We start from the raw sequence: 14,820 nt of genomic DNA on the forward strand, positions 1-14,820 counted from the left end.
AACTTATGCAAACATTGAAAAAATCGGTAAACTTGTTCGACAAGATCGCCGTTTAACAATCAGAGCAGTGTCTGAGTTAACAGGAGTTGACAAGGAAAGTGTCGAACAAGTTTACCGATTTTTTCAATGTTTGCATCAGTTTTTGCTGACAATGGTCTGCCAGTGCGAGTGTCATCACTGGTGTCTTCGCGGCCATCTTTAAATCATTTAAACCACTCAAACACTTGTGTTCGCGATAAACAATCATCGTCGTACACTTGTTGTAACATTACAAACGTTTCACTTGCAGATTTTCCTAATTTGAAACAAAATTTGATGTTAACACGCTGTTCTTTCTGTACACTCAACATTTTCCGACGCACAGACAAAACGTCAACTACTTAAAACAGACGCCACGGGCAGACTGAGTGCAGGAGGCAGATGAAACTCGAGCAGTAGGCGGAGCGAGAGTCACGTGACAGGCCACGTGACTTTCAGCCTTATTGCATTCGTTTTATTGTTTCACCAGTACTAGTCCGGTTTTTTTCTAGCCACGCCTCGTAATTATATTCGTTTCAGTAGTATGACTGTGATATTCCTTTGTGTAAATTCTACAGGGGTTCAAATCAGAGGCTTGAGTTCCTTGGAGATACTGTCCTGCAGTTAATTGCTTCAGAGTATTTGTACAAATACTTTCCTGAGCACCATGAAGGTCATTTGTCTGTAAGTATTCCGCAGTTGTTATTCAGCACATGGTGTGTGTGTGTGTGTGTGTGTGTGTGTGTGTGTGGGAGGGAGAGAGAGAGAGAGCAGGAGGGGGGAGAACAAAATACATGGTTTTCAGTATGGTATAGTTGTGTGTAAATGAGTTAGTGTGGGAAAATTCAGAGTGGGATTGTGATTTTGAACAAGATATAAATCACAATCATCATAAAACTAGAGATCTGTTGGCAGACTACCAGGAGCACAAAGATCTCAACAGAATTTGAACCAAATAAGTTTTACTTTCCATATTTTCCACGATCAGTTGTGATAAACTGCTACCCTGCCTTACACCGTTCATAACACTAACTTGTCTTTGTTGACCTTCCACTTTTATTACTTCTACTTGTATTTCGTAGATAATGTAGGGCATGAAAGCTGCCCGCTTCATAAACTACCAGCACTGTGGACAGGCCAGTGCCTGCGATGCGTGTCAGCCCATCTATTGCCCACAGATTTAGCCCACTCAGTTTTGAGATATTGTAACACATTTTTAAACAATGGAAAGTCTAGGAAGGAATAACAAAAATATTATGGAAAGCATAGGCTGCTATTCACCACATAGAAGAGGCGTTGAGTCACAGACGGACACAATCAAAAGAATACTAAACATTTAAGCTTCTGGTCAAAAGGCATTTTTCAGAAATAGAAAGCACACACACACATTGCCACTGTCTCCAGCTGCTGTGGCATGACTGCGTACTGGAGCTGTGGGTGTAAGGCTTCTATTCAGTCCCTTGTTGAGCAGTCTGGTGTGGCAGTTGAAGACAGCAAAACGAAAGCTAAAGTTTTAAAATTAACATTCAAGAAATCGTTCACACTGGAGAATCATTCAAACATACCATCATTTGACCATCGGACAGACTCCCATATGGATGACATAATAACAAGCATTCCTTGTGTAGAGAACAATTGAACGATTTGAAAGCAAATAAATCACTGGGTCCAGATGAATCCCAGTTTAATTTTACAGAGTACTCTCCAGCATTGGCTCCTTACCTACCCAGCACAAAGTCCAAGTGACCAGAAAAAAGCACAGGTTATTCCAATATATAAGAAGGGTAAAATAACATACCCACAACATTACAGACCAATATCCTTAACTTCTGCTTGCTACAGAATCCTTGAACATATTCTCAGTTCGAATATAGTAAACTTTCTTGAGACTGAGAAGCTTATGTCCATGAATCAGCATGGTTTTAGAAAGCATTGCTCGTCTGAAACTCAGCTTACCCTTTTCTCACATGTTTTACTGTGAATTATGAGTGAAGGGCAACATGCATATTCCATATTTATAGATTTCTAGAAAGTGTTTGACACAGTGCTGCAGTGCAGGCTGTTAATGAAGGTACGAGCATATGGAATAAGTTCACAGATATGTGAGTGGCTTCGAGACTTCATAAATAACACATCCAGTGAAAATTAAAAAAAAAAAACTTTTTTTACTTTGATAGCTCATCTTTAGATTCTTATGATCTGAATCCAAATCTAGCCTTAGTTTTTTTGTATCACCCATAGTTTTCGAGCAATATGCTTTTTACTATATGGTATAAAAATCCTATGCTATATGGTAAACGGGGAAATTAATGAAATGCTTTGTTACAACATAAGCATGGTTTGTATTTACAGTAAGCTACTTAAAACAATGATATACGTTAATAGAGGTTTCACTTGTCAGCTAGAATTGGTTTGTATTTTCTTTCTCTTTTTTTGTGAAGCTTCTTGTGTAGCTTTTTCTATGATGAGTTGCTTGTTGAACTTCTCGGTGAAGCAACCAACAGTAGTCCCCCATCATGTTGGTGTTCCGGCGGCCTTGGTAGCATTTTTCCATCACTTTAATGTCCTGGTGAAAATCTACAGCATGACCTACAGGTCGGATGGCAGACAGAAGGTTAGTGTGGCTTATTACCTTCTTGTTTTTCGAATTTTGACCAGTAATATCAACACTGCAAAAGTAGCAATCGTCAAAATGATATTATGGCTCTCCCCATATCGTAGGAACAGCAAATCTAAAGGCTTTTTTTTTCTCCTTTTGGGACCATTTCCTCAGATCTTCAACATACACATGACATACCTTATGCAGTGCCCAAGATTTATCTTCATCACCAAGTTTAGATCCAAAGTATGATAGATAAACATTTTTCACAAAGTCTGTAATGTTTCATTGGTGTTTTTTAATCATTAATTCACCACAAATGTAACAAAACCCGTCAGCAGAGTTTTTACAACCATGGTTAGACATTGTACTGAGCACGTGTACGGGAAATGAGGTTAGGTTGACAGTAAACAAAACACCATCTGTTAACACAAAAATAGAATCGACATTTTTTTGCCAGAAAATGTTTTTCAGCAGTGCTACCAATATCATCTATATTCATTACACCTCCTTTTAAAATTATTTTAACTGTATTGTTGTTGTTGTTGTTGTTGTTGTTGTTGTTGTCGTCTTCAGTCCTGAGACTGGTTTGATGCAGCTCTCCATGCTACTCTATCCTGTGCAAGCTTCTTCATCTCCCAGTACCTACTGCAACCTACATCCTTCTGAATCTGCTTAGTGTATTCATCTCTTGGTCTCCCTCTACAAAAGCTGTTAAATTGTTTAAATTTAATAAATTTAACTGTAAAATGTAAAGAAATGGTGGGCGATACAGTTTTTTTAAGTATTATATTTGGATTTCCCACCCTAAAAAACAAAATAAGAAGGTGAAACTTCCTGGCAGATTAAAACTGTGTGCCGGACCGAGACTCGAACTCGGGACCTTTGCCTTTCGCAGGCAAGTGCTCTACCAACTGACCTACCCAAGCATGACTCACGCCCCGTCCTCACAGTTTTACTTCTGCCAGTATCTCGTCTCCTACCTTCCAAACTTAACAGAAGCTCTCCTGCGAACCTTGCAGAACTAGCACTCCTGAAAGAAAGGATATTGCAGACACATGGCTTAGCCACAGACTAGGGGGATGTTTCCAGAATGAGATTTTCACTCTGCAGCTGAGTGTGCACTGATATGAAACTTCCTGGCAGATTAAAACTGTGCGCCGGACTGAGACTCGAACTCGGGACCTTTGCCTTTCGCGGGCAAGTGCTCTACCAACTGAGCTACCCAAGCACGACTCACGCCCCGTCCTCACAGTTTTACTTCTGCCAGTATCTCGTCTCCTACCTTCCAAACTTAACAGAAGCTCTCCTGCGAACCTTGAAAAACTAGCACTCCTAAAAGAAAGGATATTGCGGAGACATGGCTTAGCCACAGCTTGGGGGATGTTTCCAGAATGAGATTTTCACTCTGCAGCGGAGTGTGCACTGATATGAAACTTCCTGGCAGATTAAAACTGTGCGCCGGACTGAGACTCGAACTCGGGACCTTTGCCTTTCGCAGGCAAGTGCTCTACCAACTGAGCTACCCAAGCACGACTCACGCACACAGTTTTAATCTGCCAGGAAGTTTCATATCAGCGCACACTCCGCTGCAGAGTGAAAATCTCATTCTGAAAATAAGAAGGTATTTTCAGCAAAAAAATTTTTCCTTCGTTGGCCTGTGTAATAGAACCCAGTGTGTTGTCCTCGATGGTGAATATTCATCAGAGACAAGGGTATCGTCAGGAGTGCCCAGGGAAGTGTGGTAGGCTGCTGCTGTTCTCTATATACATAAATGATTTGGCGAACAGGATGAGCAGCAATCTGCAGTTGTTTGATGGTGATACTGTGATGGATGGTAAGGTGTCGAAGTTGCATAACTGAAGGAAGATACAAGGTGATAGACAAAATTTCCAGTTGGTGTGATGAATGACAGCTAGCTCTATGTGGAAAAATGTAAGTTAATGCAGATGGGTAGGAAGATCAAACCTGTAATGTGCGAATACAGTATTATTAGTTTCCTTCTTGACACAGTCAAAGTGATATGAGGTGGAATGAGCACGTGGTAACTGTGGTAGGGGAGGCAGTTGGTTGACTCTGATTTATTGGGAGAATTTTAGAAAGAGTAGTTCACCTGTAAAGGAGACTGCATATAGGATGCTGGTGCAACCTTTTCTTGAGTACTGCTCGAGTGTTTGGGATCTGTACCAGGTCAGATTGAAGGAAGACATCGAAGCAGTTCAGAGGCAGACTGCTAGATTTGTTACCAGTAGGTTCGAACAACACATAAGTGTTATGGAAATTCTTCGGGAACTCAAATGGGAATCCCTGGAGGGAAGGCGATGTTACTTTCAAGAAACGTTATTGAGAAATTATAGAGAACCGGCATTTGAAGGTGATTGGTGAACAATTCTACTGCTGTCAATGTATGTTGCGCAAAAGGACCACAGAGATATGATACAAGAAATTAGGGCTCATACGGAAGCATATAGGCAATCATTTTTCCCTCACTCTGTTTGTAAGTGGAACAGGAAAGGAAATGAGTAGTAGTGGCACAGTGTACCCTCCGCCATGCACCATACACTGGCTGGCAGAGTATTCTATGTAGCTATAGATGTAGAGTGGGTGCTGTGTTGCTGGGGATGGGGAGGGAGGGGAGGGGGGATAATGGAGAGGGGAGAGAAAAGAGGAGAGAAGTAGAAAAGGGGAGAAGACTAACGAGTGCAGTGGCGAAATGAGGGCACATATAGTGCTGGAGTTGGAGCAGCAGGGAAAGGGATAGATAGGTGGAGGTCTGGGACTAGTGAAGGTTGAAGCCAGGGGGTTGTGCGAACGAATGATGTGTTGTAAGGAGAGTTCCCACCTTTACATTACAAAAAGCTGGTGTTGATGGGAAGGATCCAGATGGCACAGGCTGTGCATCATTCATTTAACAGAAGCACATTGTGTTGGGCAGCATGTTCAGCAACAGGGTGGTTCGGTTTGTCAGTGGCCATTCATGTAGACAGACTGTTAGTTGTCAGGCCAACATAGAAAGCAGTGCAGTGGTTGCAGATTAGTTTATAGATCACATGGCTGCTTTCACAGGTAGATCCATCTTTGATGCAATATGAGATGCCTGTGATACGACTGGAGTAGGTGGCGGTGGAAGGCTGTATGGTATAGGTCTCACATCTAGGTCTATTGCAGGAATATGAGCCGTGAGGCAAGGGGTTGGGAGAAGGGACAGACAAGAATATTGCGAAGGTTCTGTGGGCAGTGGAATACCACTGTGGGCAAGAGGATAGTGGGTAGAATATTCCTCATTTCAGGGCAAAGTAAAAGGTAATTGACTACTTCTCTAGTGTAATATCAGTTTCTTGTGCATCTCTTTTGAACTCTTCTACCCACTTATAAGTGGACTTTAATGATATGACGTAGATGAAGATCTTTTTGGTCAGCTGCTTTTTGCCCATTATTGCCAGGTTTCCATAAAACTTCAACTGCCATTTCTGCATTGTGTCCATGACATTTAGAGCTCCTCATTGTTCCTTTTCTTTCAAATCCTATTCAAGTCTTCTGGCCCAGAATTTTCCTGAGAATCTTCCTTTTCTAACTTTGTAGTGCTTCCAACTTTTTGATTTTTAGTTAAAATAAGATCTTCTGAAGTGCAGAGTCCTATTTTTATAACTGAATTATAGTGCCTGATTTTGACCTTGTAGGAAATCGCTTGTTTGTTGTGCCACTTATGTCTGAGTTTGGAAGCTAGATGTAATTTTCTGGCTCTTTCTTTGACTGCCTCTTTATCTACTCTATTGGGTTGGTTGGGTCGGGTTTTTTGGGGGAAGAGACCGAACAGCGAGGTCATCGGTCTCATCGGATTAGGGAAGGAAGTCGACCATGCCCTTTCTATTGGGTTGGATCCATTCTCCTAAGTATTTGAATTTATTTGTCCTTTTAATTTCCCATGTTTTACCTCCAAGTATTTCCCTTCTTGGTGTCTGTGTTCCATACAGTCAGTCTTTTCACACAAAATTTTGGGACCCATTTTTCCAGTGACTTGCTGCAAGATCTGCAGCATCCTTCCAGTTTCTGCCAGACAGCAAAAGGTCATTATTTACAGTGTTGAAAATGGTTGTGATATAGGGTGTGAGCAGGGCACGGTCAAATGGGTGGTGCCCCAGGGATCAGTGCTGGGGTCACACCTGTTCCTTATTTTTATAAACAATATGCCCTCTAGTATTACAGGTAATTCCAAATTATTTATGTTTGCTGATGACACTAGCTTGGTAGTAAAGGATGTTGTGTGCAACATGAGCTCTGTTTCAAATAGTGCAGTTCATGACAAAAGTTCATGGCTTATAGAAAAAAAACTAACACTGAATCACAGTAAGACTCAGTTTTTAGAGTTTCTAACACATAGTTGAACAAAACCAACATTTTAATTTCACAGAGTAGACATATGGTTAGTGAAACTGAACAATTCAAATTTCTAGGTGTTCAGATAGATAGTAAACTGTCATGGAAAGCCCACATTCAACGTCTTGTTCAAAGACTTTATGCTTCCATTTTTACTATTCGACTGGTGTCTGAAGTAAGTGGTTTTTCAACACGAGAAGTAGTCTGCTTTGCTTATTTTCATTGGCTTATGTCATGTTTCTTGTTAATGATACCAGCTTATTCCCAAGAATTAGCAGCTTTCACTCATGTAATACAAGGCGGAAATCCTATCTGCATTTGGATCGCACTTCCAACACTTGTGCAGAAAGGTGTGCAGTATACTGCTGATCCATTTTCAATAAGCTATGACAAGAATTCAAAAATCTTAGCAGTAATCCACATGCTTTCAAATAGAAACTGATGAGTTTCCTCATGGGTCGCTCGTTCTATTCTGTCGACAAGTTCCTTGATAAATTAAGCTGATTCCTATATTATATTATTGATTACATTTACATAAACTTATGCCTTGTCTTTCTTTGGGTTCATAAACATTTCATCTGTTATTACTAATATGGTGTGATTTCATGTACTAATATGTTCCATGACCTTGGAGATTTGCTCCTCAAAATAAAAAAAAAAAAAAAAAAAAATAAGGGCAAGGTCATCGTCAAAAGCTTAAGTCTGGATTTCCAATTTGTTTTCTCTCTTTCCAAGATGTTTTCCACTTATTGCTTCCAACTTCAGAGTTTTTCCCCAGGTTGTCATTATTTTCTCTAGGATGATGTGGAAAATTTGTTCAAAAAACATAACTTTCAATATGCCGTCAGTCGGGGGTTGTATGATTTCCCTCATTTTTCTATTAATTCTGAATTTCTTTAAAACCCTGAATGAAGTTTGTCCCTCAATTGAATTGTATGCTTTTTTGAAGTCAGCAAAAATTACTGGTTGCTTTAGTGCTGTAGAGCAGTGTGCGTATACTTGGAAGCACAGAGAACAATGTAAAGTGAAACTGAATTCTTCACAACCACATTTGTCTTCAGCCCAACCTGGACATAGCAGTAATGTAGTAATTTCATCTCTCAGAGCTACACCATCAGTTCTCTTTATTCTGTTAGACTAGCTGCTTCAAGGTCAGCATTAATGTGGTATTAGAAAATGACTTTAGGGAACTTTGCTGTTCAGCTAGCTTGTGAACAAACAATCTCCTAACAGGCCTTGAAGTCCCAGTGGTACCAAATGGCAACTATGTCATCCTCAGCCCGTTGGCGTCACTGGATGCGGATATGGAGGGGCATGTGGTCAGCACACAGCCCTTCCTGCTATTGTCAGTTTTCGTGATGGAAGCCACTGCTTCTGAACCAAGTAATTCCTCAGTTGACACCCCCACTTGCCAACAGTGGTTGACAGACCCAGATGGTCACCTATCCAAGTCCAACAGTGCCGAACTTCATTGATCTGACAGGATCAAGTGACACTACTCCAGCAAGGCCATTTGCAGCCCGCATATGAAAATGTCAAAGAAACCATTGAGGCAATATTTCCTGGAAGTGTTCATAATGAGTTCACCCTTTCAAGGACAAAGATAAGGTGTTTAGTATGTAATGCTTCAACTTTGATGAAACTGTGAATGCAGCTTCAAAGAAAGACCTTCGACTGTAGTTAAATATAGTTGTGAGTCCAAACAAATGATTGTAAGAAATCTACAGACTTTCTTCATTGATAAAGCCAGTCCTTGGATAATGCCCAGCTTTCTCTTTCAAAACCATTGATGCAAGTTTGTAATGGCACCAGTGGTAACAAAACTGTGGATCATCTTATGAATGAGTCTGTGATCCTATCAGGAAGAAAACAATTGACTGACGCTGGAATGTGTAACATACAAATCATCCCTATTGCATTTAAAAAGGATCTAACACTTTGGTGAAAATGTTTCAGACATGATCTTGTTTCTCTGTAAATTTTTGAAGGCTAAACATCTTGTTGGGAGGTTTTGAAAAAATAGTCAGATATGAAATTTCTAGACCTTCTTCTTTTGAAATATGTTCCCTCTATAACCAGCTGTAGAGAGACTTTTGAACAAAAGTCAACTGTTGAAAAATATGTTCTTCAGTTCATACGTTACCACAAAAGGAAGTTGATGAGCTTTTTGAAATGCAAGACTATTGTTAAACCATTAAAAGACAGCACTACCAAACCATAAATAATTTTCCCTTGTGCATGTGCTGTTACACATTCAAGTTTCACTGGTTTCTTTCACAAGAGAGATCATTTAATGCATGTAATGTATAATGAGGCTCACAAATGTCAATAGAACACTCATGAATCAATTTTGTGTTAATGCTTCTTCATTGACTCTGGAAGCATTTTATGATAAGTTTTACTTGCCATTGAAAAACGTAGTGTTTGACTCTGGAGAAAGTGAATACCTTAAGAAGCTAAGTGCACAAGAAAGATGTTCATAGTGAGAACAGTTCAGCGGATCTTTATTGGAGTCAGTTTTTTGAGAAAACATATATTTCTGGAGGAAAGAACTACCCTTCTGTTAAGAAAATTGTGAGGGCTGCACTAGCACTTTTGCATGGCATTGCAGATGTAGAAAGCGGATTCTCATTGTAGGGGAACATCTTGAATGAAGTCACTACAAATATGTGTGAAAGAACTTTGGATTCGCATTTGATTGTAAGAGATCCTGTGGTGAATGTCTTTGAGGGAAAGTCTTACTCTATAATTATCACTCATGAACTTCTTCACTTGGCACACACAGTTCATGTCTGATACAGACAATACTCTGAAGATGAGAAGAGAGTGGCTGAAGAAAATAGGAGGAAACAAGAAAAACATGAAAAAGAAAAATTGTTGCTAGCAGATACAAAGAGGAAGTTTGAAAAATAAAAAGGAAATAATGAACACGGTGAATAGGCAGTAAAAAAAATGAAATAGGAATAAAAGGAGAGAGGATTGACTGTTGACAGATTACTGGATGACGCAAACAAATGTTTAAAAGAAGCAATCAATAAAAAAGGATGTGGTGGGAATTAGTGTGGCCCAAGCAAGGTTGGAGAGTGTTAAAAAGCTATCGAAGAAGAAGTGAAGGAAATTAAAGACTTAGAACAAGTACAGAAAGCAGTTGAGAAGCAGAAAAAGCAGTGTCATAAATTTTCCAAAGAAAACCGAAGTGAGATTTAATGACTTTATTTTGTAAAGCAAGCAAGATGATTTTCCATGGTACATTTAAAAATTACTTAATTTTGTAAAGAAAACTAGATAATTTTTCATATGACATTTAAAAATTAAAAGTTGTAAACATTTTGTTTGTATTATTCTGAAACAGCTTATCTTTAAAGATTTTTCTAGTTATACGTACTTTTGTGCTGAATCGAAGCACATCTGTTTTGTTACAAAAAAAATGCAGTGATGTTTCCTGATTATTTATTATTTATTATTATTATTATTATTATTATTATTATTATTATTATTATTATTATTACAAGTTCCCCTTGTTCTCACAACCCTGTCACAATGATGAACATTAAAGATAGCCCTACCATCGAAGCTGCACGGTTATCTGGCAGACATTCAGCTTGCTCAATTCAGAGGTCCCTACATCGATGTGCGCCACAGGACTGGAATAGACTGTCTACATGTTACAGGTCATGAAAGTAATGAAAATGAACAGGTAATTATCAAAGTAATGAAAATGTAATGAAATTGAGTGACTGGTCATGAATTTTGTTTTGAGTGTCAGTCAGGTGCATACCCCCATAAATGTTGTAACCAGCCATCCATTCCATATTACTCACAGGCTATAATTTGACAGCTGTCGAGAGAGGGGGACAGAGGAGCACACAGTGTTTGCTGTTGGGAAAGGTGAAGTACAGGATGTGTGCGTCCAAGTACTGTATGTACACTGTGCAGGCAATACAGACTTGTGTTTTGAGCTTCCACAAAAGCAGCAAAGTGCAGGGAAGGATATATCATCAGTTAAATACCTTCTAATGTCAAAATTAAGATCTTTGTTTGTACTGTCATGTCAAACAATGAAAAACAATGGCAAAAGTGGATCAAAAACACAGATAACAACGACAGAGTTCAGTGACAGAGCTGACAACAAGCAGTCTACACCAGTTAATTTTATGCTGCACAGCTGGCAACAAACATTGTCATATCAATACTGCTTGAAGCCTTCCAACTGCTGCCCCCCCCCCCCCACCCCCCCACCCCCTTTCATATCACAGGGATATCATTGTTTTACACAATACAAATAGTTTAACAACATTGATTTACAGCAGTTGAAATGAGTGCTATAAGTAGTTTGATTAATAAACAATTTCCTGTTGGACATTAGATGAGGAAAGGGAAATTAAAACATTGGAAGACCCAACACCTGCCATCAAGCAAACAATTTCAGTGAAAGGTAGAACCTACTATAGAATTTTCAGAACTAACATGTTTCATGAACATGATTGATTGTGCAGTAATGATGTAAAAATACTCTGCTTCATTTTCCATTTGTACTATTTTGAAAATTTATGGAGCTATTTTAGTATTCATGTAACTAATGTCCATATATATACAGGGTGTCCATAAGGTCCCTTTACAACTTCAAAATTTTATTAGAACGGCAGTTGTTGAAATGGTTTAACAATATTTCTTTTATTGTAATCAGTGTTTATAAAAGTTTTTTTTGAGATTGTTTAATAGACATCTATATGGGCGGCTTTAGTTGCACGAAGCTCATCAAGATGGTACTCAATTTCTTGCCATGTTTGCTGTAGTATAGCGTCATCAGTGGCGGTAATGGCATTACAAATCATTTGCTTCAAGTCATCAATGTCCCATATCTGTGTTTGATACACAATATCTTTTACATGCCCCCATAAAAAAAGTCCAAGGAAGTTATATCTGGCGAACGTAGTGGCCAAGGAGTTGGCCCATCCCCCCCAATCCATGTCCCTGGAAATGCTTCATTAAGGAACCGACGAACATGCAGTCCCCAATGTGGTGGTGCACCATCTTGCTGGAAAATGATAGCTGGTCATAAGTCAGTCAATTGTGGGGCTACATGTTTGGCCAGAAGGTCGAGGTAAACATCTGCATTAATTGTTGTCTTGTTGAAGAAAAATGGACCAATTATTCAGCTGCACATGATTCCACAGCACACATTCACTTTTGGACTACATGTTTGGCCAGAAGGTCGAGGTAAACATCTGCATTAATTGTTGTCTTGTTGAAGAAAAATGGACCAATTATTCGGCTGCACATGATTCCACACCACACATTCACTTTTGGACTATCCTGGTGAAGCTCCATAGTCACATGGCGGTGTTCAGATCCCCAGATTCTCACATTGTATCTGTTTAATGTCCCAGAAACATGAAAAGTTGCCTTGTCAGAGAAACAAACTCGCTTGAGGAATGCTTCATCGTCCGAAAGGCGTTCCAGCATGTTGAGTGCAAACTCTGTCCATTTTGGCTTGTCATTTGGCTAAAGTGTCTGTAACAGTTGCACTTTGTAAGCGTACAACCGTAAGTTCTTGTTGAGGACCTTATGCACAGTTCAACGTAGTAGTTGCAATTGCCTGGCAGCAGTGCAGATGGACTTCATAGGTGAATGAGTGAAGATGTTTAAAACACGATCGATGTTTTCCTCGGATGTTCTTGGTCGCCCACTCCTCCCTTTATCCAACACTGTCCCTGTCTCCATAAATTTTTTGTGCCATGCGTGAATTGAAGGGATCTCTTCCATACTTCGTTCTGAAGTTTCGTTGGATCTGTACATCCGATTTTGTCTCAATAAACCAGGACACACATTGAGGCGTTTCCATTTTATAGAGGTTCAGTTCCTTCCACCAACAAAAAACGTCAGTAAACAATGATTACAATAAAAGAAATTTTGTTAAAATATTTCAACAATTGTCTTTGTAATAAAATTTTGAAGTTGTAAAGGGACTTCATGGACACCCTGTATTTTGGAAAGTCTGTACCTAAAAATTGCTGTGAAGAGTAATTTGAAATTAAAAATAGTCTAAGGTGTCTCATGTTTATCAACCCATTATGCAGAGCTCTATTTTGAAAAACTCTTGAGAGACAATTGCATTGGAGGAATGTATGCAAAAAAATCATATCACTTCATCAACAGCTGACATAGTGAAGAGAGAATACTTTAATTTTGTGAATATTCTGCACAACAACTGAAATAATTCAATACTAAGAAGGATAAACTTTATCACTTTCTGTTGAATTTATTGCAGAGTGTGAACCATGGTTTCATCAAGTTCATGCAGAAGCTGTTATGCATGTTTCATGGAACTGCTGCAGTTGAAAGATGCTTTCCTGTTAACAAAGAAGTTTTAATTGAAAGCTTAGAAGAAGATACAATTGTTGCAGAAAAAAGTTTTATAATGCAATACAATCATTAGGTGGTGTACACAATAGGGAGAAACAACTGAATCAATGATACTAGCTGTGAAGAATGGTTTATCAAAAGGAGTAGAAGCCTTAAAAAAGAAGAAATCTGATGAAAATGAAATGACCAATCTTAAAATAAGGAAGTTCAAGAAATAAAGAAAGCTGAAAAATAAAAAAGAATGATTGTAGAAAAGGCAAAAGAAGAAGTCGAAGTTTTAGGTGCTGAAATTTCAAGTTTAGCTAAGAAACTGAAACACTGAATCTTTTACTACGAAGTTTAACACTTCACATAAATTTTGTGCATTTGAAATTGTTATATTGTCTTGGAGTAAATTATAAGGTTTCAATACATTACTATGTTAATACAATTTGTATTTTAGTTGATGTGATGATAAATATATCAGAAAATAGACATACCCTACCATATGTGAGAGTTTAAAGTCTTTATAGCATTTGATGAATGGCATACAAGTCATACACAGTTACATTGTTCTTGCTGACACACATTTAAGTGATATAAGAATTATTAAACTCAGCTTTGTTTCAACCAGCTTTCAGGTTCATAAAAAAGTGTTTTTGTCATTGTACCAGGCATATTTTTGAGATGTCATGAATGTAAATAAGAACGTAATGAGGAGATCATGAATTTGATCCTCTAAAAGTATGTAGACACCCTCTGTAGAAGGGCTTTATACAAAGGACATGGGTAACATCTCTTTGTTTTTGTTCTCCTGATGAAAAGTCATAATCCTCAACTTGATATGTGACATCCAGCGAGCAGTTAAGGATATGATGCACCCCAAAGTTGCGTTTAGTAACTTTTCTGATAATTCAACTTTCTGCACAGGCATAAAAATCCATTCCAGTTGCTATCGCTCAAGGCTTTTATCCATCTTCACCTCACTGTGAAAGACTTATTTTTGAAGGTTTTCAGCGCGACACACACTGTGCCCACACTGAAAGAGGACACTGTCTGTTGCTTCAAGCACATGTCTTTCAGTGTCTGTTATCTTGGATGTTTTTTTTTTTTCTTCCTCACATCGCCTGTAACCTGTGCACAAATTAATTCTGTTGGATTATACTGACAGTAATATGTGGGTAAATGCAAAACTGTGTGACCATATTCACATGCAAGAAAGTCAGATTTGTGCAGTCTCTCAAGTGACTTTCATAAATTAACGAGCTGCAGAGTTCAGCACGAGTCTGGCTTATATTGTCCGGAATATTTTTATTTTTCAGCCAGAGCACAATATCCCCTTTCCTGGTGCTCCTACATGGTCATTTCTTTGTAACAGCTGAGTAACTGGCACATTAATTACAAAGACCAACTTCGAAGCTAGGTATGGTAAGAATTGTTCAGTGAATCATTTTTTGAAAGTGATAGCATTCATTTCCAAA

The 14,820-nt window shown here is 38.8% G+C and overlaps 1 protein-coding gene across 3 annotated transcripts in view; it reads left to right on the forward strand.

Annotated features, from left to right (window-relative positions):
• The window catches only part of LOC126251577 (ribonuclease 3), a 271,056-nt gene that overhangs the window by 107,031 nt on the left and 149,205 nt on the right, over window positions 1-14,820 (forward strand). For all 3 annotated transcript variants that reach the window (XM_049952103.1, XM_049952104.1, XM_049952105.1), the window contains one exon: window positions 597-702. In XM_049952103.1, the coding sequence (XP_049808060.1) occupies window positions 597-702 (106 nt within the window). The remainder of the gene's footprint in view (window positions 1-596; window positions 703-14,820) is intronic.

This window comes from Schistocerca nitens, chromosome 4, assembly GCF_023898315.1.
Source record: "Schistocerca nitens isolate TAMUIC-IGC-003100 chromosome 4, iqSchNite1.1, whole genome shotgun sequence".
Taxonomy (NCBI): Eukaryota; Metazoa; Arthropoda; class Insecta; order Orthoptera; family Acrididae; genus Schistocerca; species Schistocerca nitens.